Source organism: Poecilia mexicana, unplaced genomic scaffold, assembly GCF_051168715.1.
Source record: "Poecilia mexicana isolate PSO_F unplaced genomic scaffold, ASM5116871v1 scaffold_21, whole genome shotgun sequence".
NCBI classification, from domain to species: domain Eukaryota; kingdom Metazoa; phylum Chordata; class Actinopteri; order Cyprinodontiformes; family Poeciliidae; genus Poecilia; species Poecilia mexicana.
In genome coordinates, this window is record NW_028263390.1 from 7346538 (window position 1) to 7373026 (window position 26489).

The 26489-nt window shown below is 41.4% G+C and overlaps 1 protein-coding gene across 2 annotated transcripts; it reads right to left on the minus strand.

Moving 5' to 3' along the window:
- Positions 1-12: 12 nt before the first annotated feature.
- On the minus strand, positions 13-23865 carry mfsd2b (MFSD2 lysolipid transporter B, sphingolipid). Of its 2 annotated transcripts, XM_088002166.1 has the most exons (14): positions 22765-23865; positions 15923-16057; positions 15666-15790; positions 10111-10234; positions 8127-8205; positions 7861-8033; positions 5775-5865; positions 4434-4555; positions 3919-4002; positions 3653-3736; positions 3388-3497; positions 2264-2407; positions 1534-1710; positions 13-369 (listed from the first exon to the last, which is right to left on the minus strand). In XM_088002166.1, exons 1-14 carry the CDS (start codon positions 23098-23100, stop codon positions 366-368), a joined length of 1788 nt encoding a protein of 595 aa, XP_087858292.1. In that variant the 5' UTR covers positions 23101-23865; the 3' UTR covers positions 13-365. The 2 variants fall into 2 exon arrangements, with proteins under 2 accessions (XP_087858292.1, XP_087858291.1); XM_088002165.1 differs by having other exon boundaries at positions 13-1710.
- Positions 23866-26489: the final 2624 nt, after the last annotated feature.

The window sequence follows — 26489 nt, forward strand, 5'->3', positions numbered from 1 at the left end:
ACACACAAGAGATTTATTTGGTCCCATCCCATCTCTATGGCGTTTATTCATCATCTGTCATCAATCTTTCTGTAATTATGTATCATAAATAAATAACAGCATAGAGTTAAACACAGCAAATAATATACATTCATTTATATAAATCATTTATATGTTTTTATATATATATTCAAGATGACTATACAGTATGTGTGGCAGTAAAACAAAAAATGTTTACATTAAAACTATTTCCATATTTGACAGTGTAATATACACCAAAGAGCAACATTCCAGCCTCATGACTGGAATCCGTGGCTTTGTGAATTCGCTCCAACATCCTGCTCACGCGCTACTTAAATCTTCGTAGGTTCGAAGTCAATGCTTTGCTACCTGCGAGAGACATCAGTATCAGTGCTACATTCGTACCATAGGTAGAAAGTAAACATTCAGAAGGTTTCCCTAAACCCCTTTTTTGTTTGTTTGTTTTCTTCATCAATCTACAACAGTTATTTGGCCACAGCTTACAGCAAGATTTAGCTGTTCCCAATTAAAACTCCTGAGGTCAACTCATTGCATGGTGATCTTTGTTCATGATGCGTTCGGAGACAAGTCAGGATGCAGGGAAAGTCAAATGTAGGAAAACAGAGGAGAAATCCTTTCCACGCCGCTCACAGTCTCAGTTTACATTCAAACAAGACGATTCATTCGACCACACGGGTATCTCCAGATAATGGCAGTGCACTCATGCGCCTCTTCTGAGCTAGCTAACTAGGTCACATTTTAATAAATGTGTACATTTAGATTTGAAATTGTATTCATTAAGCCAAGGTTTTTTTTGTGACAGGAAGTGAGATATATGACCTCTTTTTGTTTGTTTCTTCGGAAGCAAAACTATTTCTTAGATTTTACTGACCTTTTACCAAATAGCATGTTGAAAACTATTTATACCCTATGAGTTGTTTGGCTTTGATGATTTAATGGCACATTTCTGTAACTTTTAATATATCCATATTTGTTCACTGTATTATCTATTTGTTGGATTGTGGTGGGACTTTTGACCCTCGTCTGAGCTCTTCTAATTGGAAGAATTGGAACGCCCCCCCCACCCCCAAGCAATTGACGTCACCAAAAGACCTAGTGAAGAATCTGAACACTTACAGAAGAAATATGTTTTTGACTTTTAACACAAAAAGATCCTGTGAGTTGCTTTGTTTAGTCACTGCAAAGTTTCGCAAGTAGGTTGATGAAGAAACCAAGGAAAAGCAGGAAGTTCAGAGCCCATGAACCTTAAATATTTAATCTAACTACATGTGTTCAGATGCTGTATCTTTAAGATACCTGGAGTCCCCCTGAGTATTTACATTGGTGGATCACTTTGGTACTGCCACCACATTACAGCAGCATTTTTCCCCCCCTCTCACCAGTTTTTTTTTTTTTTTTTTTTTACATAAAGTCTTTCGCAGCAAGTTTGCAACAGTTTGGAAGTTGAAAGGAAGGACAGACTTGAAGGATTAGAGCTTTTCCCGCAGTTGTGCATTAATGATTTCTACACACCGTAGCTCGTCCAGACATAGTTTATTCCTGCGCCGTACATCTTCGGTGATGGGATACAAAACCAGGATCATTAACCCCGTGACGATGAAGGCTATGGGAGCGGCGCCGATCAGGAGCTTGAGGGTGTACACCACAGGAGGGGGCTGCGAGCAGCCGCGGGTTTCGTATCCAGCAAACCTATGAAGATGTACAGGTTCTGTTTGGATGCGGGCCATATAGGAACAGATATAGAACCATGATGCTACAAAACTACCAAACCGATACTTCTAAGAAAACAAAATGCTGACTGACCCATGGCGTATTGCACCAAAAAATGTGCCACAACTTGATGATTTTGGCCCAAGTGGCAAAGAGTTTTGGCAACACTTTGCTACATTAAAGTTTTAGCCTCTCTCAACCTCTTCCAAAGACAAAACACTCTAGCTAGAAGATCTTACAAAAACCCCCCCAAAAAACCCTGCACTGAACAAAAGTATGTTTAATGTCTGATAGAGATCAACGGAAATGATTACTTTTAGGCATTGGTGTCAAATACAATTGTATAGGCTTTTAGAAAATTTGATATATTTCATTTTTACACACACTGCTTCTGTATACAAGCTCAAGTTTAGTCAAATACATATTGATGTTTGGCATTCTTTTAAGACTTAGAAAGGACCAGATTACATTCCACTACACCCTGAAACATCAAACAACCGTGTTATTACAGGTGAACTTCTTCGAGACTCACTGCAGGCAGAGGGTGGACACTCCCAGGGTGATGCCAGCGGCGAACTTGACGAAGAAAACGTAGAACGAATAAAAGATGGCTTCATGGCCTTTGGAGGAGCTGTTCGCCAGTCTGAAATCATCCACCACATCTGGCAGCATGGACCTGGATTGAATGCACACAAAAAATAAACAAGGAGCTATGAAAATAGAGTCTCGCGATGGAAGCTGCGAGCTTCCCTTAAACGCCCAGAGTAACTCAAGCACTTGGCAAAACTTTAAGCTAATGCTCTTACCTTATTTCCTCACAAAACCGCTAGAGATGTTAGCAAATCATTACGTGATGCCAACTTTAGGCTGTCCGATGTAACGGTGGGCTAAAATTACAGAGCTAATGACACGATCAGATGATGAGCAGAGGGTGGAATCGCTGGACCACAGGCAGAATAAACATTTGGCCCCTTCCAACGTAAACATGCCCCCCTATAGGGAGGCTATAATTTGAGAAAAAAGGAAGGGGAAAAGAGACGAGTGCTAAGCAGTGACAGCCAAAAAAGCGTCTGGGAGGCAGATGTAAAGATACCTCCGGAGTTGTGTTGTGGGAGCCCTGTGATGGCACGAAAGATTTACAACAGACACCGCATCTCCTGTCTTTCCCCCCATCCCCCCAACTGATGTCACTTTTGTGACATGAAGTGGATAATTGGATGGAGCCCTGTGGGGCATCAAATCATCATTAACAAGACGCTAATGACTGTTTCTGCTAACATGGGCAGCTTTGTGGTGCTGATGGGCAGATAGGCTAAAGTTTCTAATTAAATTAACATTTCTTTCATATGGGAGAGAAGCAGATGACTAGCTGTATGTGTGAAGTTAGTTATACAGTTGAAGCCAGATATTTACAAATAAAACCATTTCATTTTTTTCTTATCAGACTTTAAATCAGATGAAAAGTCTATTTGCTAAAAGTAAGAAAAATAAGAAACTGTTACATCCTTCAAATTCACAACTTTTTTTAATAGACTTTAGTGTGTCTAATCAGGGCACAAATGGTTTAAAGTGACTCTCATCGGCATCTTGGAGCAAAAACAAAATCCCAATCGGGACACAGTGGTAATATGTGGGATGTGTTGCAAAAGGCCTCACCATGGCAGTAGCAATGATGCGGCGATGCTGAGCCCAGAGGAGACAGCCACAATGTAAGCCACCACCAAGTTAGGGATGAACACCAGCAACATGGAGAAGGGCATGATCCACTAAAGAGACAAACAAGCGCAAGTGTTTCCAGATGTTTACACGTGAGGTCAAAAAGATGTTTATGTGACTGCGGAAGCTGGATTTTGCACACCCGATGACAAGACGGCGCAAACAAGGAAGTTCGACGTCGCAAAACCAAAACCAGGATCCTTACCGTGATGCCACAAAAAGCTGCTGTCTTCTTCCCAAATCTCTTCAGGAACCACTGCCAGAACGGTATGCTTAACAGCGCAGAGACCTGTAGGGGGGATGAGATGAAGCAGATGATGTGTGAAACACTTCAAAAATCTGATTCTAAATGAGACTCGACATCGTCGGTAAGTTAGAATTGTGAAAAGTTTTTTTTTTGTTTTTTTTTGTTTTGTGTTGTGCTGTAAAATAGATCTTGTAAGCGAATAGGAAGTAAATCTGACGACTCACAAGGATCACCACCACGATGTTCTGGAAGTGCTCCCTAAGTCCGGCAGCGTAGGTGCAGAAGAGCACGAAGTTGGACTGTGTCAGCTGCAGAAATCAGAGAGGGGACATTCAGATACTCAGATATGCGGCACAGTCGATGGAGGCACTTGGCATGCTGCAGCTAGTGCCAAACAAAGTGACTGGAGAAGCTGCTGACGGTTGTTCCCCCTCTGAGACTCACACGGATGACAGTTGACAAAAAAAAAAAAAAGATAGGAAAAAAAAAACAATCCAGAAAGCTTGGGAAGTCTCCTTTAATCTAAATTCTGTAAAGATGCCAGATGCGCCACACAACAGGCCCTGTCAGTATCGCCCAGAGGAGACCAGGAACTCAAAGCCACAAACATACAGTAGGTGTTCTTTTACACAGATCAAACGAGCCGGAGCGGCAGGAATGCTCCCACGCTGTCAGCACTCATCACGGCTCCCGCTTAATGCGACGCTGTGTCTGACGAGCGTCTCACCGAGACAATTACCTGAACTGCGACGGTGATGAGGAGGAATGCGGCTGTCAGGATGATGTACGGCCCGTGTCCCATCACTTTGAGGAAGCCCTGCACGAAGGGGACCTGCTCGTCCGTCTTCGAGCCGTAGGGATCTGAAAGATGGGGGATAAACACACGCAGCCTATCAGATAACATGCAGTAAGGGAAAGGCGATAGATTTCCTCAGTGGGACTACTGGAACTGCCCCTGCAATGCGGTGGGTAAGGTTCGTGTCTCTCCGAGCCATCATTTATGGAGCAATAACTATTTGGCTGCAGGACAGAAATAATTTTAGAGCAAGTTAGTCTATTGGTCTAAGGAAAGCAGTAAAATGCGTAAATCTAAATAAAAATTTGATTATCGAAAATGAGTTGTTAAAAATATATTGTGGGGAATTTCAAAACATCTTTGCACACAAAGAAATGATTTTTTTTATTTCCTCCTGTATTAAAGAGTTAAATCCACTATATGCTTCCATTCCAAGTTCAAAAAGCTGAATCAGCTCAGTGTTTTATGTGTTGTAGGGCTGAAACGATTAATCATGATGAATCGACTACTGAAATAATCGTCAACTAATTTTGTAATCGATTAATCATTAACTGGAGCAAAAGCACTCAAAAAAATGGCCATTTGATAAAAAAAACCCAATATATTCAGACCAGTAATTGAGCCAAAACTGAACAAAACATTCACACATTTTGTATTTAAGATATAAAAAATCTTTGTAAATACGTTTTAGCTTCACTTGGTTGAAATTCTTTATGGAAAAAAAAACTCCAATTACGCACAATTTGCTATCCAATTATTAATCGGTTAATTCAGAAATAATAAAGAGATTATTTTTCTGTATTGATTTAACTGTTAAATTAATACAGTGACTTTCACATGTTGATGTTATAAGTACTTTTTTAGTTGCCAATGCGTAACTTGGTACAAATGATCACTTAAGGAATCCTATGTTATTGCATTTTTGTCAATTAAAAGTTTATTTTATTATTAAAGAAATTAATTGAATTATTTCATTTGCATTTTTTATGGATTTTTAATATTGCATTAAAAAAAGGCTCAAATGAAAAACCTGCAAAATGTGCCAATTTTGTATCCAATTAACCGATTGTCAGAATAATCGATTACTAAAACAATCGTTAGTTGCAGCCACGATAAGTTGCATTTTATGTTATTACAGTATTACTCTATGTCCTTCTTTGTGATGAAACCATAAAGCATTCTCCTCAACAATCCTTTTTCAAATGCGCTTCATAAATAAATGTAACACTGACACGTGGAAGTGAAATCATTTATGAGGAATGTTAATAATCTCGGTGATCTCACCTTCCCGCTCTTTGACTCCCAGGAACATCACCAGAGTGCACAGCAGGAACACTCCTCCTATCACACCCGCAGCAATCATGTAGACCTCCTTCTGCAGAAATGGAACAAACACATTTCATGGCCTACATCTGTCTGTTTCCTCTTGTTTTTTTCTCCACAATGCAATGGAATTCATTTGCTGGAAACAAGAGACATTCGTGCTCTTCGGTTGTTTGTTGTTAGTCACAAGTGGCTGACTTATCGTCGGTAGTTTTCTGTGCAGGGTTTCGCTCTTGGTTTGATACGTCCAAACAGAGCCGACCCGAAGGAAACCAACCCCAAGCAGATCTGTGTCCAAAAATACAGACGTAACCGTTTCACCCCCACCGTGACAGGAACTGCTCTGCCTTAAACAGAGCAGTTTTGTGTTTGTTTGCTATTTTACCATGCGGCTCGGCCCGGTGGTTCTTCATTATTTACGCACATCAAACACTCCCTGTTTCCGAAAGCAGACGGCGTTTGCCCAGACTGTGTGCCACCCTCAGCAGCGATCACAGAGAGAGGGGGTGAGAGGGGTTGAGTTTAGCGGCTGACTGCAGAGGGGGTAGGAGCGGTGAGCGGTATTGCCCCAATAGGGTTCACCCAAAATCCACTGGAAAGGTCTTATTTGAAACCCAAATAGCTGCGGTGCAAATAAAATCCAACCCAGGACGTTTCATCCGCACAGAAACTCCCATGGCTGATGCTGTACAGCAGCTTGTGTTTATTCACAGAGCTACAAACTGAAAAATCCTTTATTGTGTCTTGCTGTGCTACCTTAAATGACAAGACTAGAGACTTTCCGTATTTTGTCTCTGCTGTTGCATATATTCGTGGGATTTCTAGTGACATACCAACACAAAGTAGAGCAGCGGAAGAGAAATAATATAAAAATGTTCTACAAGTAAAAATCTGAATTGTGAGGCATGAATTATTCATGACTCATTTGGAAGTCTGTAGGGTTACACTTCCACGCGCTTTGCAAGTCTAGAAACTGAAACGTTTGGCCATCCTTTCCAAAATAACTCCAACTCAGTCAGATTGCATAAAGTTTGCATTTGGAAAGGAAGTTTCAAACCTCGCGAAAGAGTTCTAAAGTCTGGACTTTGACTGAGCCATTCCACAAATGTAATAATTTATTGATAACCGTTCACAAAAAGGTCTGGATATACGTGCTTCCGGAAGGTGATCCTCATGTCTTTTGTGATCTCTAACAGGTTTTCTTCCAGCATCTTTAGAGGGCCACAAATGGCCTTCTGAAGAATTCTGCACATCCCCCGCCTATAATTCAACTGGTACGGATGGACACTTTTTATAAACAAAGAGAAAAGAAAAGAAAAAAATCTTGGCTGCAACTCAAGTAATTTCTGGTTTATTTGCCAGGTTTTATCTTAACTTTATTTTAACTGTCCAACGACTTTTGCTCAAAAGGGCCACCAGAGTTTCTGTGGCCTCCAAATGCTTTCAAATGCATTGACTGTTATGTTTTACAAAATGTGAAGAAGTGTCTGGGGTATGAATACTTTCAGGCTTTATTGTTTGCAGACTATATCTGGGGTGTGTTGAAATGATCTGTGTGAAACATAAATAAGTCTAATGACTTGCAGGCTGCAGAGACCCAGCAGCTCACTGGGGCTGCTTCTTGGAGCCTGATGTGAGGGAGGAACCCCCTTTTTGTGGTCGTAAACGGGGAGCAGGCCCGGGACGCCGGTTCACATATCAAACGGAGCCGCCTCCTTTCAGTCCCGTGGGTTACGCGGGATAAAATGTGAACATATTTCCAGTGTCAGAACTACCAGACAGTCAGTAAATATGGAGCCAATTTTAAACAATCTTTCTTTTCATTCAACTCTCTCTGTTTTTTTTTTTAACTCTTTTGGTGTTTTTGAAAGTAGTGCACACATGCACACGCACACACACACGCGCACACACGCACACACACGCACACACACCGCCACCACAGGTTCAAGCCAGAGCGCTGCATTGACAGACCCCCTTATTTTCAAACCTACTCTTTGCCCCATTTTTAGCTACACCTGATCTCTTGGGCTGGCAGAGAGACACTTACAGCCTGTGACAGGTTCTCCTGGAAGGGGACCACGGTCTCTGCCCCGCTGCTGTTTCCAAGGGAACCAGCAGACATGTTGTGAGAAGAGCAATGCTTCTGACTGTGAGCGCTGGCCACGATCTGGCCCTGGATGGCAGCGCCCAAAAGAGTCCCCATCACCTCCACCGTCATTCCTGTCAAAAGCCCCAAAACAAAGACGACGTCATGCTTCGTCGCGGACGCGGTGGAGGTCGAAGCATGCGGTCAGAATAACAGAGGGAGCTTACGGTAAGCAGTGGCTGAGTCCCGTTCCTTCTGGTCTGTGCTTATGAACATGGTGAGAGCAGAGTAAGACACGTGGAAACACTGCAAGGACACAAAATGTTCAGTTAGGACTCAGGCTAGACAGAAACAATGGATTCTGTTACAGCAAACAAAACAAATCAAATACTTTACTATGATTGAGCAACTGCATCTAAACAAAGGCAAAACATGACAATGTAAGTGAAAGTTATAAAAGTGGCAACTTTTTGTACTCATGTTTGTTGCACGCCCTACGTTTTAGATCCGCGAGTCTGAAAAGTGCAGAACTGAAAAAGGTCTAATGGATTACTTCTGCAGCTTTAACTAGCTGAATTTAACTGAACTGCATTCAACTTAATGAAACCAAGCCGATTTGAATTAAACCACACACACACACACACACACACACACACACACACACACATAATTGGATTCAATTTAATTGAACTTAACCAACAAATGATTCTTTCAAACTGATCTGAACTCATTAGGAACACACCGAGTTGAACTAAATCCAATGCACGGCTTGAAAAGTAAACAACTGTTCCTGTGGGTGCCACCAACTTGTGAATAACAAGCCACAACAAGTTAGGAATGCGAGTCTTATATTGACTGAGAAATGTCATCCCTGCTTCCTCTTAAGATCAAGGCAACAAAGCGCTGCATTGCAGCGAGGGCGCTATTTACATGCACGCTTTGGGTGAAACTGGAGAAAACCCAAGCAAGAAGAGAGGACACAAAGACTTTGGACCGTGAGGACAAGAGGTAGTTGTACTTCGTGACTGCCCCTGTGAAAAGGTTATCACTTCTACTTAACAAATGCAAAATGCTTTCATGCTCAAGTCCTGCTTTAAATAGCCACGTAAACAAAGTGGCTTCGGAACGACAGACCGGACAGGCTTTTTATCCGACATGTTTCGGAGAAAAACACAAACGCAAAAGTGTCTGCTGTATATTTATCAAAGGCGATCTCTGCATTTTCCACGATGGGCCAAGTTCAGATCGGTTTCCCTTCTTCCTCACCGCCTCTCCCAGAGAATAGCCCAGCGACCATAGTCCAGCTTCACTTTGTAATTTACTCAAGGGCTCAGTCAGCATTGTGGCCAAATGAGCCTGCTCAGCCAACAACGAAAATAAATACGTCTGCAAAAGCTTTTTCTTTTTTTTTCTTCTGTTTTGGTCCTCAGTGTTTGTGGAGCATGTCATTTACGGGGTTTATGCTGGACGCAAACATTTATAGAATCAATCGGGTTTTGCTCTTTTTTTTTTTGCGACTTGGAAGTGAGAAGCAATTCGTTCAGCGAAAACCCATTATTAGTTGATTGCGCACACAAACAAAGCGTAGCGGACTAGTCTCTGTTTACAGGCTGTGGCATTCTGAGTGATAGCAGCTGAACTTCACACAAACACACGGCCACAGACAATGAAGGGCGGCTAAAAGTGGCAACCGGCAATTACCGGGCAAGAGGTTCCTGGCAGGAATGACTGTATACTTATCAAGAAGTTGGAATTATATGCTGTAGCAGCTGACCGCAGCTTCTGCAGTGGTCCGAATGCTCTGTGGCATATGTTATATAGGTTACCCCAGAGCAGAGCAAAAATAATGGGGGAAATGAAGAAAATTAGCCCAAAGACATTAAAACAGAAGTCAACTGGAAGGACTCTGTTTTCCCCTTAAGATAATATATTTAAGCATGTCTCCTTTTTTGGACTCCCTAATTAAACTCATCTCATAAATCAGTCTGTCAGTCCAGGACATCAGGTAACCGCTATCATCTCCTCCTTCAACGCAAATATTTGCAATGTTTCCTGCAGTCTGTTTCCACGTTATGTAACTTATCTGCCGAGACTGGCAGATGAGTCAGTCAGGGTTTTCATCTCCTGTTTCCTCTCGACGTCTGACTCGCGTGGAACAGCGCTCGGCAGTCTGAAAAATTCCTGAATATCCTGTTTCCGAAGAATACTCACGTTGATGAGGGTTTGGTAGAGGCAGTAGAAGACCAGGTACCAGACGAACCTGCCGTTGACGAAGGGGGGAACGAACCAGAGGCAGAAGTATGACACCACCAGAAACGGAGTGCAACCCAATATCCTGTGTGGGGGGGGGAGAGGAAAAGAAAACAAGAATAGTGGATGAGATACATGAAGGGAAAGGGATATTTGGTCCGTCCGTTGTTCTTTGCTTATATGAGATTAAATCACAGTGACGACATCATCCAGGTGGGTCATGAAGACAAACCTTTCTCCAGCTTGCAGAGGATCCCAAGGCATTCTCAGACCAGAACGAATGTGGTTCATTAAGTAAGTTCTAAGTCTAGCCTAGGCTCTTCTCCTGGTCTGAAGTGCCTTGGAAACCCCCAAAGGTAGATGCTCGGTAGCTTCATTGAATGGACATAAACACAAAGCTATTGGTGGAGCAAATTCCAAAAGAGAAACCCATCCAGACACAGACATCCATTGATATCTAAATGTATTTTAAAGGTAGATTGTTTTTGATGAAATGAGCTAACTAGGCCTTACTAGTCCCTTGAAGACAGCTTAGATATTTTGGTTAACTTTAACTACACCAATTCTCTATTGAGACCTTTTATACAGATAGTACATAAAGTAAACAAGGTAAACCGTACTCTCACGGGACCATCCACAAAATAGCTAAGCCTTCTCCAGATCCTTTAAACATATGTGAACTAAACAGCCAAGTTCCCATGATTCCCCCTCCCTGAGCAATTCCACAAGGGTAGAGGAAAACTTGGATGTAATTAAATTCAGGGCATCACCACCAGTCATAGCAGAGGGGGGAAAAAATGTGGTTTTGTCATTTTCACAACACTGTTTAACTGAAGCTTTCCTTTTTTGCCCAATTACAGACTATCTCTCTAAGTATGGCAGGAATCTGTCCTGGGAAACACAGAAAAGTAAAAGAAATTCCACCCCCTCGGGTAAAGGACGAACACACACGCACATCCAGATGTAGCAATTACACACACGGACTCATGAATATGTAGCGCGCACTTACGCGAAAGCTGCATGAAGCGATTCCGCTGTGATGTGCTCTCCCCAGAACTTGGGGAGTGATACAGTAGGTGGGCCATGTATAATTCATAAGCGTACGACTGTCTGCATCGCTACGGTTAAAGCAAACGGCTGCGTGTTGCAAAGTAACGAGGAAAAAGCCGGATGATTGATGGTCATCGGAGACTGCAAACACGAGGAAGCACTTAAAATGCAGTTTGTCACGCAGTCTTCAAAAGGAGACGCGTATAAAGAGACGCTTATGGAAACTAGACCTCCATCTGAACTAGTGCAGCAAAACGTATTAAAAGGAGGAAGAGAGATGCCAGTGACAGTCGCTTCTGGCATCATCCGGCGTGACCGCCTCACTCTCCTCCTGATTGTTTGCGCAAACAAAGGCGGTCGGCTGCGCTGGTGCTGCATTATTGACCGCTTGGCCGGTGGGAGCGCTGAAAGAGCCACAGGAAGGTTGGGGTGGGGGTGGGGGGGAAGAGTTACAGTGTTCCTGCTCAGGGAGAGAGGCAACAGAGTGGCACGCACGCTAACACTCACATGCTTTCTGAACATATTTTTCACGCACGAATAAAAGGCGACACCTGTCCCAGTAATTTGCACAGATTTAATTAAAGTTGTCCGGGCTGATGGGACGCTGACACGGATAATTCTCATCTTACTCACGTTTTCTGGCTGTTAATTAGATGTAGCGCAGTGGCACAGAACAGATTTGAATAAGGTGTTATGGGTCAGAATGGACTTTTGGTGGGATTTTAGACTACCGTATTTTCCGCACTATAAGGCGCACCTAAAAACCTTGAATTTCCTCAAAAGCCGACAGTGCGCCTTATAATCCGGTGCGCCTTATATATGGACCAATATTGAGCCACAACAGGTCTAGCAACTACGGTAAGCAGCCGCCGACTTCATTTTCGCCCGTAGAAGAAGCGTGCAGTGCATGCAGAATGCTGGTTTAATAAAGTTTGACTGATCTATCTACCTACCGATTGTCTATAATCAGGTCGTCTGCAGGTCATTTAGCACCACGTTCTCCACGAACATGCTGTGCGCGAATGGAGAAGGGTGACCATCGTCCGGCCACGCCCCGGCCCAGTCGCAGAAAGCTCTCCTCGCCGACCGGAGTTGGACTGTTTTGTTGACATTCTTTATGTCAACAAAGTGGCTTTAGACATTCATCCGGGGTCCTTCGACTAGGGTTACCAAGGGACCAGCCCCTATACATTTAAAGCCGGGGCAGCAGGGGAAGAGAGACAGACTGCTGCGGCAGCGTGTCTGTTGGTCTGTATTTCCCAGAAAGCAGTTGGGCAACTCTAACTGTCGCCTATTCTATGCGCCTTATAATGCGGTGCGCCTTATATATGAAAATAGTTTTCAAATAGGTCATTCATTCAAGGTGCACCTTATAATCCGGTGCGCCTTATAGTGTGGAAAATACGGTATTCAATTCATGAATCTCAGAAGTAAAAGGTGAAGAAAGTGTAACTCAACAACGGATGTATGCTTTTCTGACAACCATATTTTCATCCTCAAGTACAGCTTAACTCGACCCACCTGTTCCTAACTTCTTGTTAAATGGCATCTACAAAGTTTGGCAAAAATCATGTGAATTGAATGCGATTAACCACATTTTATGCTTCAATTTCACCAGTCTCACCAAACATAAATACTCTCTGAGTTTTAAAATCCCAAAATCACTTCAGATGTCGCTCTCTGCTAACATCAAATAGACAAGAAGATTTATAAAAGCAACAAATTGTGGCCCGATGCAAATAATAAACAAAGTAATCAAATCAGTCTAGAAAGGGTCATAAACTCATTTCTGCATCTTTGGGGCTTCCGTATATGCTAACCACAGTGGAGCCCTTATACACAACCATAAAACATATAACAGTGGTGAATCTTGCTGGATTGGCTGACCAAAATTACTCCAAGAGCACATTGATGACTCAGTCAAGAGCTCAGAAGAACCCATCTAAAGCAGTAAAGGTTCATGATTCAACAATAAGAAAGAGACTTGGCTAAAATGGCACCAATGGGAGAGTTAATATAAACACGTCACAAGAAACATGAACGTATTTTTGGCACAAATGGAACCCCATAAATTCCAGGGCGAAAACCACGGCTGACCAAAAAGAATAAAAGGTCCTTCTTCATGGTCCGCAATACTTTTGGAAAAATATTCTGCGTAAAGATGAGACAAAATATTTTTTTGCAAGGTGTGTGTTCCATTACAAAACATAATCTAACATAGCTAACTCAAAATTTCAGAAAAAGAACCTCTTTCTAACAGAGAAAAAGAAAGAATGTCAACACATCAGTTCATGAACTCAAGCTCACGCCTTGGGTTATGCCGCGGGCGGGACAACGATGTGAAGTATATCAGCAAATCCGTACTGTTAGGACTTGTTAAAAAGAAAGATAAAAAAAAACTTTAATAAAAAGGTAAAGAATCAAGGTTTTAGAGTCCAGAACTCTATCCGATTATGTTGAGCATGGATAGTCTGTTCATGTTCAAAAACTCCTGAGGTGTGGCTGAATTAAAACAAAAGTGCAATAAGCAGTGTGCCAAAATTCCTCCGCTGTGTTGTCAAAATCTAATTGCCTGTTGACAGAAACTTTTGATGACAGTTGTTGCTTCTGACAGCTGGTTAAAACCAGTTGTTACGTTTAGACATCGACTCCTTTTTCTCACAGGGTAATTTTGGAAAGCTTTTCTTTTCCTTTAACATATGCAATCATCATTTAAAACTAGTTGCAGTGACTTCATAGCTTATCTTCGTTTTTGTGTGCTTCTTTGTAAGCCATAAAAGGCAGACACCAAATAGTGTGACATGAATATTTGACAAAGAGCTCTTCAAGCCAAATGAATGAGGAGGTGTGAAAGTTATTCTTCTGCACAAAGATAAGCATCAAAACTCTCCTGACAAGTTGAGATGTCCTTTGTAAATAATATGTTACTTCAACTGGTAACTTGTGCAAATAGCAATACATGACGCTCTGTTTGTTACTTAACAGAATAAGCTTTGGTCAGCTCTTCAACTGCTAACATTTCCTCTAACTGCCTTTCTCAAATGCAGATAATCTTGAAAAACGGCTCTAATGAGTTTTTTTTTCTTCTTTTATTCTTGCTCTCATGGCAGTTTCCAACAGTCACAAATACTAAACATTGCCGTGCCCAGGGGGGGCCACGCTGGGGCCAGAGACTCCATCCTTTAGAAGTCAGGACAAAGATACAAATCACTTAATTTCTGGCGGGTGGAAAGGTTCAGCTTCCTGCTGAACGGACAGACGGGACTTTCCAAACGGGATAAAGACTGAGGGGAGTGTCCTGCCCTGTCATTGCAAATGCTGTTCAACCCGTGCTGAGAAAAAAAATAAAGTGCTTGTTTCACATAAACACACGGCTTCATCTACGCGTTCCCGTGGGTAATCAAAGCTGATTTACCAACAGCATCTGTCTGCTGCTGAGTGTGTCGGGCTAGGCAACAGTGGATTTGGACTCCCTCCAGCGCTGACAGTTTGTGTGCAATCTACTGTTTTATAAAGGACGCCGCCTGCGTTGCGACAGGGAGAATCACAGTGTAGTGTTTTTGAAAGAAATGTGATGCAGAAATGCTTAAAAGCTTACCAAAGAAAAAGAGAGAGAAAATAATTTTTTAGAAGAGGGATTAGTGTGAATGCTGATGTAAACAGGAAATAATCCACACTAATGTTGACATGCGTAACATTTTACTGAAAACCCTGACGCACGGAGCCACAATGTACTGCTGCGTCGCAATAAATATGATTATATTATATTATAAACAATATGATTGAAATGATGCTTTATTCTGGTAATTACATTTAAAAATGATTTTAAAAAAAGATTTTTGTTAATATGTGCACTATATAATACTGTTGTCTTCCTAAAATAATGGTGTAAGTCTTTTTTTTTTTTTTGCCATTACATGACTTGCACAAAGAAAAAAAAGTACTTTTGGCAAAGAAAATATGACTTTGAGCACTATTTTAGGAATGTGACTCACACATGTACAGGTCACACACATGGGAAAAGTGGCGTAAAAACCCATACAGATGAACTTCTTAGTCTAATGTTTGCTAGCATCAAAGGGAAAAAGAGCCGCCAACACCCTCTAAGTAAACCGTCTGCGGTGCAGACGGTTTATCAGAGGGAGCGTCAAGAACGACCATTCACCAAGTCTGTTTATCTTCCACAATCCTCAGGTGTGAGTTTTAAATCCTCCAGAAGTGGAGCACATGGCTCCATTTTTTTTTTTTTTTTTTTTGCGCAAACATCAGCCTCGTGCAGCAACTATAATTATATGCGAGAGCAAGGGAGCAAAACAAAACATCTTTCATAATTCATCGACACACAGGCGTTCTTTGCACAGGCTCGGCTATGTGGAAATAGCAGCATTTTAGCAAAGGGGATGTCAGGAACTTCTTGACCAAATAATTAAGCCTGAACATCAATAAACACTCTGACATATACTAACCAGGGCATGAGTCTGCCAATCTTGGTCCAGCTGCTCTTCGTGATGAGGAACCCGATGACCGGGTCAGTCACTGCACCCCACACTCTTCCTATGAACAGCACCAAGGAAGCCTGGAAGGGGTTGATCTGCAGTGGATGAAAAGTATGTGGTCAGAAGCCAAACTCGTGGTTTTGTTTTCGTAACTATTCAAGAATGCAATCTGCAGACGCACCCTCTCCAAAAATTTGACTGCACGTTTTATGGATCAAAAGGTTTACCTGAGCAACATCCAGCAGGTAGATTTGCAGGAAGAAGGCAGAAGCGCTGGAAGTCACCTCCTTGGGAGCGCCGCCGATCGCAAAGCATAATTTGCTGCATATGGACAACTTCTGGTTCAGGTTTGTCTGAAAAGACTGGAGGGTGGAAAGGAAAATGAAGCTGTATCATTGTGCATAATAAATGATACAAATAATTACACCACAGCACACTATTAAGAATTTCAGCTTGTGAACCTAATGTGTATGTGTACCAGTATAGACCACAGACATATGTATGTATGTCATGTCTTTTTAGTGGCGATTAGATGAAAATCACCTTGGTGAGGATTTATTTTCAACCTGAACTAAAACAAGGACAAATTCAACCACCAAAATGCTTCATGACAGAGCTTACTTTAACAAATCATAAGAAGAATATAATAATTGCTTAGGTGTAAGAAAATTATACATATTATTCAAATTGTTCTACTAAAAAAAATCTGAAAAGTGTGACATTGCACTTGTAATCAGTTCACTCTGGGTGAATATTTTGTCAATCCTTTTGTTAAAAGATCTCTGACAAACGTTCCTAAAAAAATAGCTTCCCCACAGCATGATGCTGCCCCCACCATGTTTTACTACTAGGCTGATGTTTTACTACTAGACTTTACTACTAGGTTTTCTGTCTTTGCATTTAACATCTGAACATTTAAAATAAACATGTTTATGTTTTCTTTCCCTTCACAATTTTGCACCGCTTTGTCTTTTTCTGTCACTAAAACCTCAATAAAACACAATAAGTTTCTGAAATGTGACAAAATGAACAAAAGTTTAAGCCCTACTGATAGTTTTCAAAGTTGTTGTGAGCACAGTTGATGTGGTATTAGCATATGACTTTGAACATTTACATTACACATTCATATGTAGGTATTTTTGACACTAAAACATGCACAAAAAGTTGATTATGTAATGTTTTTATATAGAGTTCAAGGTTTCCTCCAGAAAACTTGCTAAGCCTTGTGGTTGGGTTCATCCAGCGACCCGCCGTGTTTTTTGAATTAGAAAATGTTTAAAGTTGACAGAAAATTTGAAAATATCACTTGATAATTATGTGTTATTGAAAGATTATAAGAGTAATACATGAACATCAACTATAAAGTCTTAAAAAATGCAAACATTTTATAAAGACTTTAAAAAATAAGCAATGTTTAGCCTGGTGTGGGCACAAGTAAAGCCTGGTGGCCCGCCAGGCTTACTATGGTAAACCCTGGAGTTCTTAAAAAGACGTTCCAAAAATACAATTTCATCCTTACAACTGCGATCACTCAGTGACTCATGATTTTCACAGTAATTTATGTGTACCTCATATTAGGGGTGGGCAATATGGATTTAAAGTTTTATCACGATATTTTGTGGTACTTTTGTGATAAATGATAAAAGTCACACGGTATAATCACTTTCATATTTACTGATATTTATCAATCCTTTTTATTGAACGAACAGTGTGAAAAAAAGCAAAATTAACAATCCCAACAACATGGACAGTGTCAGGGGGTTTAAACATCACAAATTGATCTTATCAATAAATCGGAATTCTTATCCCGACAGGAAACTTATCACAATAAATGATAAATAACATGATAAATGCTCTTTCTTCTGTCTTTTACAAATACACAGCTTTATATCCCTCTAAATGGTTTACTCTTACAGATAGGACAGATCTTCATTCATAAATTTCCATGTGTGTGTTTGTGGACTGGAATAGACCCCTGCTGGCTGTTAGCATTGTGGTCGAGGGGTTGCAGACGTCGGTTCTTATGGAGGAGCCGGAGAATCCCGCTAAAACCAATCCATGCCTGTGCTTCCTTTCCAGCACCCTGTTAAAACCATTAAACATTTCACCCTCTGTGTGTCTGTCAGTGTATGCGTGTGTGTGCGTGTGTGTGTGTGTTTGGGCATTTTGTGTACCAAGGGGAAAGCTTTCATCTCCAGACTTGAATAAGCTGAGACATCACAGTCTGGGTGCGTGCAGCGTTTGCTACTGTCTCTGCGGCCACATATCAGCCTCTCTCCGTATATATAACCTCTGTGTGTGTCGCACGCGAAATAGCTTCGGTCCACATCCAGTGGCAAGGCTTGGCTGACAGCTACTCTGCCCACAGTTAAATGAAAGATGGAAATCACCAAAGCGACCACAGCCACGACCGGCACACTGTTATTATCCAGCTCAGGTTTTTCTCTTCCTCCTCCGTACAGCCCCCATCAAAAACGCGCAGGGGCTGGAGGACGACAATTACCAGGATGGAGGTGTGTAATTATTCAATCAAAAGACAAGCGGGTCAGAGGTAAGTAAAGGCTGCGCGGTGGTTCCAACTTCAAAACTCTCTGTTCTTCCACTCTCACTGCAATTATCCTTAATTGGAAAGAGGGGGGAGAGAAAGAAAGAAAAAAAAATCAAAGTCTCGGGCGTCTGGAGAGTGAGAGCTTAACTGATGATGTGCAAAAATACTCTCCCCGCATGACTCTAAACACTTCTTTTCTTTTCTTTTTTTTCATTTTCCCACCGAAGTCTCATTACTGAGTTTTCATCATCAAAGAGCACAAACAGGATATCCTCTCTCTGCTGTTGTCTTGATGGAGCGCATACACAGTGCGTACAGTTAAGTTATGCTGATACGGAGGAAACAAGGGGAGCATCAGCAGGAGTTCACACAGGGGGTCTAATCTCTGCACTGCAAAAACACAAAATCCTACCAAGTATTTTTGATCTGGTTTCTAGTGCAACTATCTTAGTACACTTGAAGTAAGACAAAACCAACTCACACGTAACTTTTCATTAAGATATATTAGCTTCTTTTAAGTGAATAATTCCTTTATATTGATGGAAAAAAGTACTAGTTTTGCTGGCATATTATTTCACTTAGCAAGACATTTTCCTTCATGTTATAAGTGAAATAATCTGCCAGTGAAACTAATACTTTTTTTCCATCAATATAAAGGAATTATTCACTTAAAACAAGTGAAAAATTGTTTTAATATATCTTGATGAAAAGTTACTTCTAAGTTGGTTTTGTCTTATTTCAGATGTACTGAGATATTTGCACTAGGAACTGGACCAAAAATGCTGAGTAAGACTTTATGTTTTTGCAGTGTGAGGTGGATCCTCAGGCTGCACAGGGAGACCCTCTTAATGACCACTGATAATTAAAGGAAGGACGATTAAGGGTGGCGGGGGGGATTATTTAACCAATCATGTCTCATGGAGTTTTTGTTAAGGATTTTAAATTATAAGGGGCACACCACCATAGATCTCTTTTGGAGGAGTCGAGTAGCTTCAGGCTTTCTTGCGATTCTAAGGTGGTTATGTTTACAACTGATGAAAGTTATGAGAGTCCCTAGTAACACTGCTCAAGGTCATTTCTTTGTGTCTCCGCTGTTGGGACTAATCGGAACAGAAAGTTATTCACGTGGAATTTGCAGTGGTAATTTCCCATGCGCTCACTTGTGCTTATTGTATTTCACAAGAAAGGTCTTCGGCAATGCAGACGGGCTTCATATTTGGGGGGTGAAAGGACACGGTGTGCAGCCAAGGGCCCTATTGCCTTTATGGAGAAGCAGCAGAGATTAAACGCTCTGCTGACAGCACAGCTATTATCCCGTCACATTTGTGAAGGAGTGAGGAATGTGGAAGAGAGCCATAAGATCCTGTTTGCAGTTTGCCACCAGTGAAATGCGGTGGTGGCAGCGTCATGCTGTGGGGACGCTTTCCTTGAGCAGGAACAGGGAAGCAAGTCCGAGTTGTAAAGTCAGTCTTCAAATGTAACCCACTTTCAGGTGCTTTCACGTGCCATGACTGTATAAATGAGGAAAACTAAAGGTAATCAGATTAACATTTAAGCTCAGCTTTCTTTTTTTTTTTTTTAATCTTTGACATTAATTTGCATAAAACCAAATGACTTAAGGTCGGTGAAATAACAACGCCTCACCCACATATTCCAGTTCTCAAGATTAGTCAATTATTGCTTTTGGAAGCTAAATATAGTCTAGAAAAAGACCAGATACCAACAGAACTCTTACTTTCCTGTCTAAGATAACATGAAAATGAGCCCAGTCCGATGATTTAAACAAATAATCCCAATGGGTGGCGCCTGGAACCCAAATTAATATTTATTATTCAGTGATTTTTTTCCTTTCTGTCTTAAAGCAAATGTGACGGTCGGTTCATTTTATCATGACAAATCCAAACTCGTCATTGAATTTGCAGTGAAATAAGCCTAACACAGTTAGATAAAACCAAGAACACACACACATACACACACACATAATGTTCACATTTACAGAGTTCTCTTGTCCTTTTATCGTGACTCATTTTCAAAGCATTTGCTCAAAGCTGACTAAACTCCGTGGAGCACCGAGGAATAGATAGAAGTTTGTAAGAGTTGCAGAACTGGTTGTATTGTGTGAGGTAATGGTTGTTTCACTGAAACCTCTGCGTTGTTGTAGAAACGTGGGAGATGAGTGACTGCGGCTGTGTGACACCATATAGTGAACTAGGACATAAAAGGACATAACCTCCTTTCTGCGCTTGCCTGCAGGCGTGGGTGGGTACGAGATTCTCACGGTAAAATGACACAGTGTCACCGCAGGCATTTAAAAACAACAGAAGTGTGCCGTGATCTTACTGTTTCAATGTTAAAGCAGAAAGTAACAATCGTTTTTTGACTGCTGTTAAAATTATTATTGTCATTGTTACTGCTACTGTAGCCATCACAATGCTATCTTTAACATTCCTGTTTTAGTACATTTTGTTATTTTTCACAAATGTTCGCTGAAATATGAAGTAAACAACCTTATTTCACTTTGGGAGTATAAAATAAAAAGGATGTATGTTGGTTAGTTATTTATGTTGGGTTATGAATACATAACCCAACTAATTTAATAACAGTGACTATCGACAATATTTCCAAACAAGTAATTGCGTGAAAAGTGTAGGAGCTTTTTTTCAGCTACATTTCAGAAAATTAGACTCTCTGGAATGTTTCTAATAATCTCCTTAAAAGGAGCTTTGATGTAAACATCTGACTGACAGCAACGGGTAGGGGAGGGGCGTTAAAAGAAAGAGAACACATGGGCACATTTTTTAGAATCTTGTCAAAAGGGCTCTTCTTTCAGCCAGCTGATGCACAGTGTGCAGCAACAGAAGGCAGGAGGACAGCACTGCTTTACTCCCTGCTCCGGATGAAAAAAGAGAAAATTGGACGTCTTCTTTAGCATCTCAGTAGATGAATTTCCACGGATGATGAGATGATTTCTCGGCTGTATCAAAGCTTGCATATTTCGCCAAGATGCAATGGAAACACTAACGCGAGTCATGTGATCATCAGCCGGATGTTACTACTGGCAGAAAAGACGACTAAGATGACAGGAAGTGGTCATCTTTTAACTTCATTAAAAATTGCAGAAAAGCAATTTTTGACTTTAGCAGAATATAAACAAGTTTTTCTGTTTGTAATGGAAACAGCCAGTGAAAGGCACCTTCTTTTAGCCAGCTAACCGGCTAACTGAGAAGATTCAAGTGCGAGACGGTTGGTGCTGGGCAATATGGACTAAGAATTTTACCGTGACATTTTGTGTTATTATTGTGATAACAGTAAAAATGATTAAAAAGCTAATTATGATTTATTTTTTAGATAAATGCTGTGTCTGCATGGCACAGCATTTCCAGAGCCATAAACACAAACATTGTTCTTGAGAAAACATTCAAAAGAAGGATCTTTGGGATGGTACATACTTTAAAAAGTCTGATTCATATCACTAATCAGCACAAAGTGACTGTATTTAATCGTATTTTTGAACTTAATGGCATTTATGGATGCTCTTATGGAACAAAAAGTGGGGGGAAAAAACAGCAAAAATAACACTTCCGATAATACTCTAAGTTTTGTTTTTCATTTAACTTAATTAAATAAAATGTATCCAGACAATGCTAAATCGAAATTCTTTTCTTGCAAAGAAAGTTTTCACGATAAATGATAAGCGATGCGATAAATGCTCACCTCTACTCAGCGCGGCATCGCTCTATGACCTCTGTGCAGCCGGAGATAATCTTACACCCCAGCGTGTTTCTTTTGCACATTAAGAGGAGCCTTCTTTCAGCCAGCTGACCAGCAATGTACAGCAAGGGAAAAAACCGAACATTCCAAAAACTGGAAAATTTGGACGACTTTGAAAGCATCATTCCTTTTAAAACCTTGGTATCTGTAACCAGCCCATGTCTGCAACGTCCCTCATAAAACAGTAAGAACGATAAAATGTTAGAACGATTCTTCAGGTGATTTATTGTTCCTCAAAACAGCCGAACAAATCGCGCAACTGAAAAGCACAGCGAAGCCCCAGAGAGAAGCCCACCCACTCCATCACTGTGAGTGAGTTGTCAGTTTCTGTCTCCTCCACTGCCTTGTTTCCTGGTGATCAACTGACATAGCCAAGACCATTACAAAGACAAGCAATCTTCCAGCAGGTCTCCTGGCAAATTGGAACAGATTTTCTCAATTGAATAGAATCAGCTTGCAGCCATTGACTTCTCTATCTGGGGGATTACAGTCCAAAGGAAAACAATAAAGCTGACTAATCACACAGAGATAAGCAGCCACGGGCATCACATGTTTTACTTTCCATCTAATCAAGTCAGTCACAGGCGAACCAAGGCAGATTACATCCAGATGTTCAAAGAAGGGCAACAGCTTCTGAATTACAGCAACGACGTGAAGGGAGATCAGTGGAAGGAAAGAGCACAACCGGAAAAAAATAAAAAAAATAAAAATGACATGCAAAAGAAAAGAGAAAAAAGGAAAACCCCTTACCTGCTTAGAAGCTTTGGGAACAAGAGGTTCACCGGCCTTGGTCATCTTCTCCGCAGAGCCCTGCACTCCCCTCTCCGCTTTGGTCATGGCCGTGAGACTGTGTGTGAGGCGACAGCTGTACCTTGGCTGCTGCGCGCGCGAGGGAGTGATGAAGTGATGAGTGCGAGCGTGACTCCTGGTGTGATCCAGAGTGGCCTGCCACTGGGAGGTGCGTGTCAGGGGCTGGAACTGGAGGTGGCCATCGTGGCTGCGCGCGTGCGAGTGAGCGACGGCTCCGGAGGCAGGCGGCTCCTCCTGCCCCCCACTGACAGCCCTGCTGCGGAATTCCGCCGCCATTCACATTGCTGTGTGTTCTGGGAGGGAGCCGGAGAGGGGAAGGGCAAAGCAGAGACACATGAAAGAGCTCACCTGATTTTCTCACACACAGACACACACACACACACACACACACACACACCCAGGTATGCAGTAAAACAGGCATGTACCCACAGATTTAGGCGCAGCGGGAAAAGCTGTCTGGGCGTTTGGAAAGAGTGCAGGAGAGCATTTCAGTGCAGATGTGGTATGTTAAGATAAACAAATAAAAATATCACTTTTAGGATATGAAGAAAGTGGCAGTGGCAGTGACACAAACCCATTGTGTCAAAAAAAACCTGTTTCTTTTATATATAACTTATCAGAACCAATAAATACTGCACAAGGGGGGTGGGGGGGCTTCTATTGGAGATAAGGCTCCCCAACCAGGGTGATATCTCATTGCAGGAGGCCAAAAAAATAAAGAAAAAAATTAAAAGTAATGCTTTTAAGCCTTGGTCTTCGATTGGGGCGAGACAATAATATAATTCTCTTTCCAGAATGAGGGGAAAAGTGATTAGGTGGGAACTTAGCTGGAACTAAAACTTGCAAACCTTGATGTCTTCTACTTTCCAAAGAAAAAATAAATCAATAAAACACAATAAGGTGAGTTAATTTAGGAAACATTGTCTCAGCTTTTACCGGAGCTTCACGCTACACATCCATTTCCTTCCTTCCTCCAGCTTTCCCTTATCTTCAGCATTGTTTGTGTGTTTGAACTTAATATTTACATATTTATTTATTCCACCGTTACTGGCAATGTGCATTTCCCAGAGCAAAATGAAGATGACATTTTACCAAACCTTTAGGGGAAAACTATAACCTTTACTGTATTTCTGTTGAAAAATAAGGGTTTAATAAACCATGAGGAGTTTTTAAAAATAATCTGTAATGAATGTACAATAGTTTTCTCACACTTTTTATACTCAATCTAAGGTAGTCCTCATGCCAAAACATAAATAGTGATTATTTGTGTTTTGGCCTTTAGAATTTTTTCTCTCCCTTAAGTTCTTGTGCTGCCCCCGCTCTCACCCCCCGCCCCCAAGATATAGCACCCTGCATGAAGAACCATATGGCCCATAACAAATCCTAAATGTAAATAGACAACAAATGCACGTGCCTTTCATTTGCCCTATGATACGCCTGCAGAGCATCCAGGAGCTGAAATCCGACAACGTCCCATGCAGGAAGATGCTCCTCTCTACCTTTTCCGCTACAACTGAGCGCCTCCATCCGCTGTGCAGCTGATAACAACACCGAAGGATGCGGGAAGCAGCAGCGTCATCTTACCTCGCGGCGATAGGGAAAAGCAGCGGCCGCAGCCGCCGTCACGTTTGCCGGTTGGCGTCTGGTCCGCGCGCCCGTCTGAGGCTCAATTCCGACGGGCGGGATGAGAAGGAGACTGCGGAGGATGGAGATGCTCCGTGCCGCTCTTAATCTTGCCTCCTTCCAGTAGCCGACAGTCAGTGACGGAGCTGCGCCCCACGGCGGCCGCGGAGCTGCATGACACGTGCCTGCGCGCGTGTGTGTGTGTGTGTGTGTGTGCGTGTGTGTTTGTGTGTGTGCGCGCGCGCGCCCGCGCCTGAGGAGATTATAGGATGATTAAACTCCGGCGGCAGTTTCTGTTGTAGTGGATCGACATCATCATCGACTTGGTTGTTGTTGCTGTTATTGTTTTTCTGAGGCAGAAAAAGAACGACATCTTTAATCTGCTTCGAGTTGAATCGCTACAGAATGTAGAGTTGAAACCAGATGTTTAAATATCCTGCATTAAATGACAAAAAAAGAACAATTTTTTTTCACTTTGACATTAAATAAGACCTTTTCAAGTTTAGGTCAACAGAGATTATCGAGGTTTGCTAAATTCCCGAATATTCAGGGACGTAAGAGAATTCATACTTCTTTCTACAAATTGTACTAAAAGCACTATGTCTTTAAACCCATATTTTGCCAATCACTGCCTCTGTGATTGTGACCTTTAACCTGCTATAAGGAAAATGTCCCTATGGGGACAGTAATAAGGTGATAATGTGATACACAGTGTGTTGAAGCATCTTAAATATTAATTCACAACATCTGAGTTAGAATGGAGGCACATAGATTAATGTATTTCCATACTACTTTATTATGTGATGTCATCCAAAAAGGAAATAAATAAATAAATAAAAATTCAGGCAGTTTGCAAATGCACTCAGAGACAAATCTGTTTCATTTTTGGGACATGCCTTGTTGTCTGTGTCACTAAAATGAAAGTGTTTGGACATAATGACTGTTGTCAAATCTGGAGAGAAATGGAGAGAACATCTTCCAACTGTTTGGGAGTGGCAGCATCATGGTGAGTGGATATTCTGCTGCAAGAGGGACTGGTGGACTTTACAAAGTAAATTGCACTATGTTGAAACACCAAAGCAACGCGATATCTCAGGTAAAATTGGACACAAAAAAGGCTCTTCCAAATGGATAATACTGACAAATTACAAAGCAGTTGGTGGAAAACAAAGATAATGTACCGGAGCGGCTAACACAAAGCCCAGGTCTTAGTCCCATCACACACAAAAAAAAAAAAACAGCAAAATGCGGGTAGAGCTGGAAATGTGTGACCAAGTCTGCTTACCAACCTCACACTATTTCTGTCGGGAGGAATGGGAAACATTTCAGCAAATTACTGTTAAAACTTTGTAGAGGGATACCCACAACATGTGACCCAAATGATATAAACTTGGATAATCCTAACTAACTTAAAACCCTGGGAAAAGTTTTGTCTGTTTTTGTCAGAAGGTGAAAGAAAAACAAGAATTTCTCTTTTTATACAATCTAAGTAAACATGGTTTAAACTGTTTGGACCAGGTCTTGAGAAAAAGACAAGTCAAGACTCTGTGTTTAGTGCCTGTGGTGAGGCGTTGGTGGGATATCATAGCTTAGAAAACATCTTGTCACACAGCTCCAAGAAACAAATGATTTGTGTATTCTTGCCCAGGGCAAGGAGATTCCATTCTACATCGAATTGTTTCTGTTGAAATTGTCATTGTGAGTGCTATGCAAATAAAAAAAAATGTTTTCATTTTGCACAGAGAAAAGGAAGAAATAAAAAAACCCTGCGCGGTGTTAAAGAAACTATGTTCACAAGGAAGCGCCAGGGCTTCCAGCTGCATATTTCACACACTAATCATCGCCTTTCTTGTAAAAGTATGTTAGGTGAAGTCAAGCTGATTATTGGAATCTTCGGTAATGTTTACGTTGACTCACAAGAGTATTTACTGGGATTGTATTTGACAGACTGGCAGAATTGAGTGCACGTGTGTAAAGTGAAAGGAAAAGGATAACATCTGTATAATTTTTTTTTCTGTATTTAATCCCCTTTCTAATGACAC

Excerpts from the sequence above, each read along its gene's own strand:
- mfsd2b (XM_088002165.1), bottom strand. The coding sequence starts at position 23,100 with ATGGCGGCGGAATTCCGCAGCAGGGCTGTCAGTGGGGGGCAGGAGGAG. Across the intron at positions 10,235-15,665 it reads ATTGGCAGACTCATGCCCTG|GATATTGGGTTGCACTCCGT; the intron begins GTTAGTATATGT and ends CCCCCCACACAG. Across the intron at positions 8,034-8,126 it reads GGACTCAGCCACTGCTTACC|GAATGACGGTGGAGGTGATG; the intron begins GTAAGCTCCCTC and ends GGCTTTTGACAG.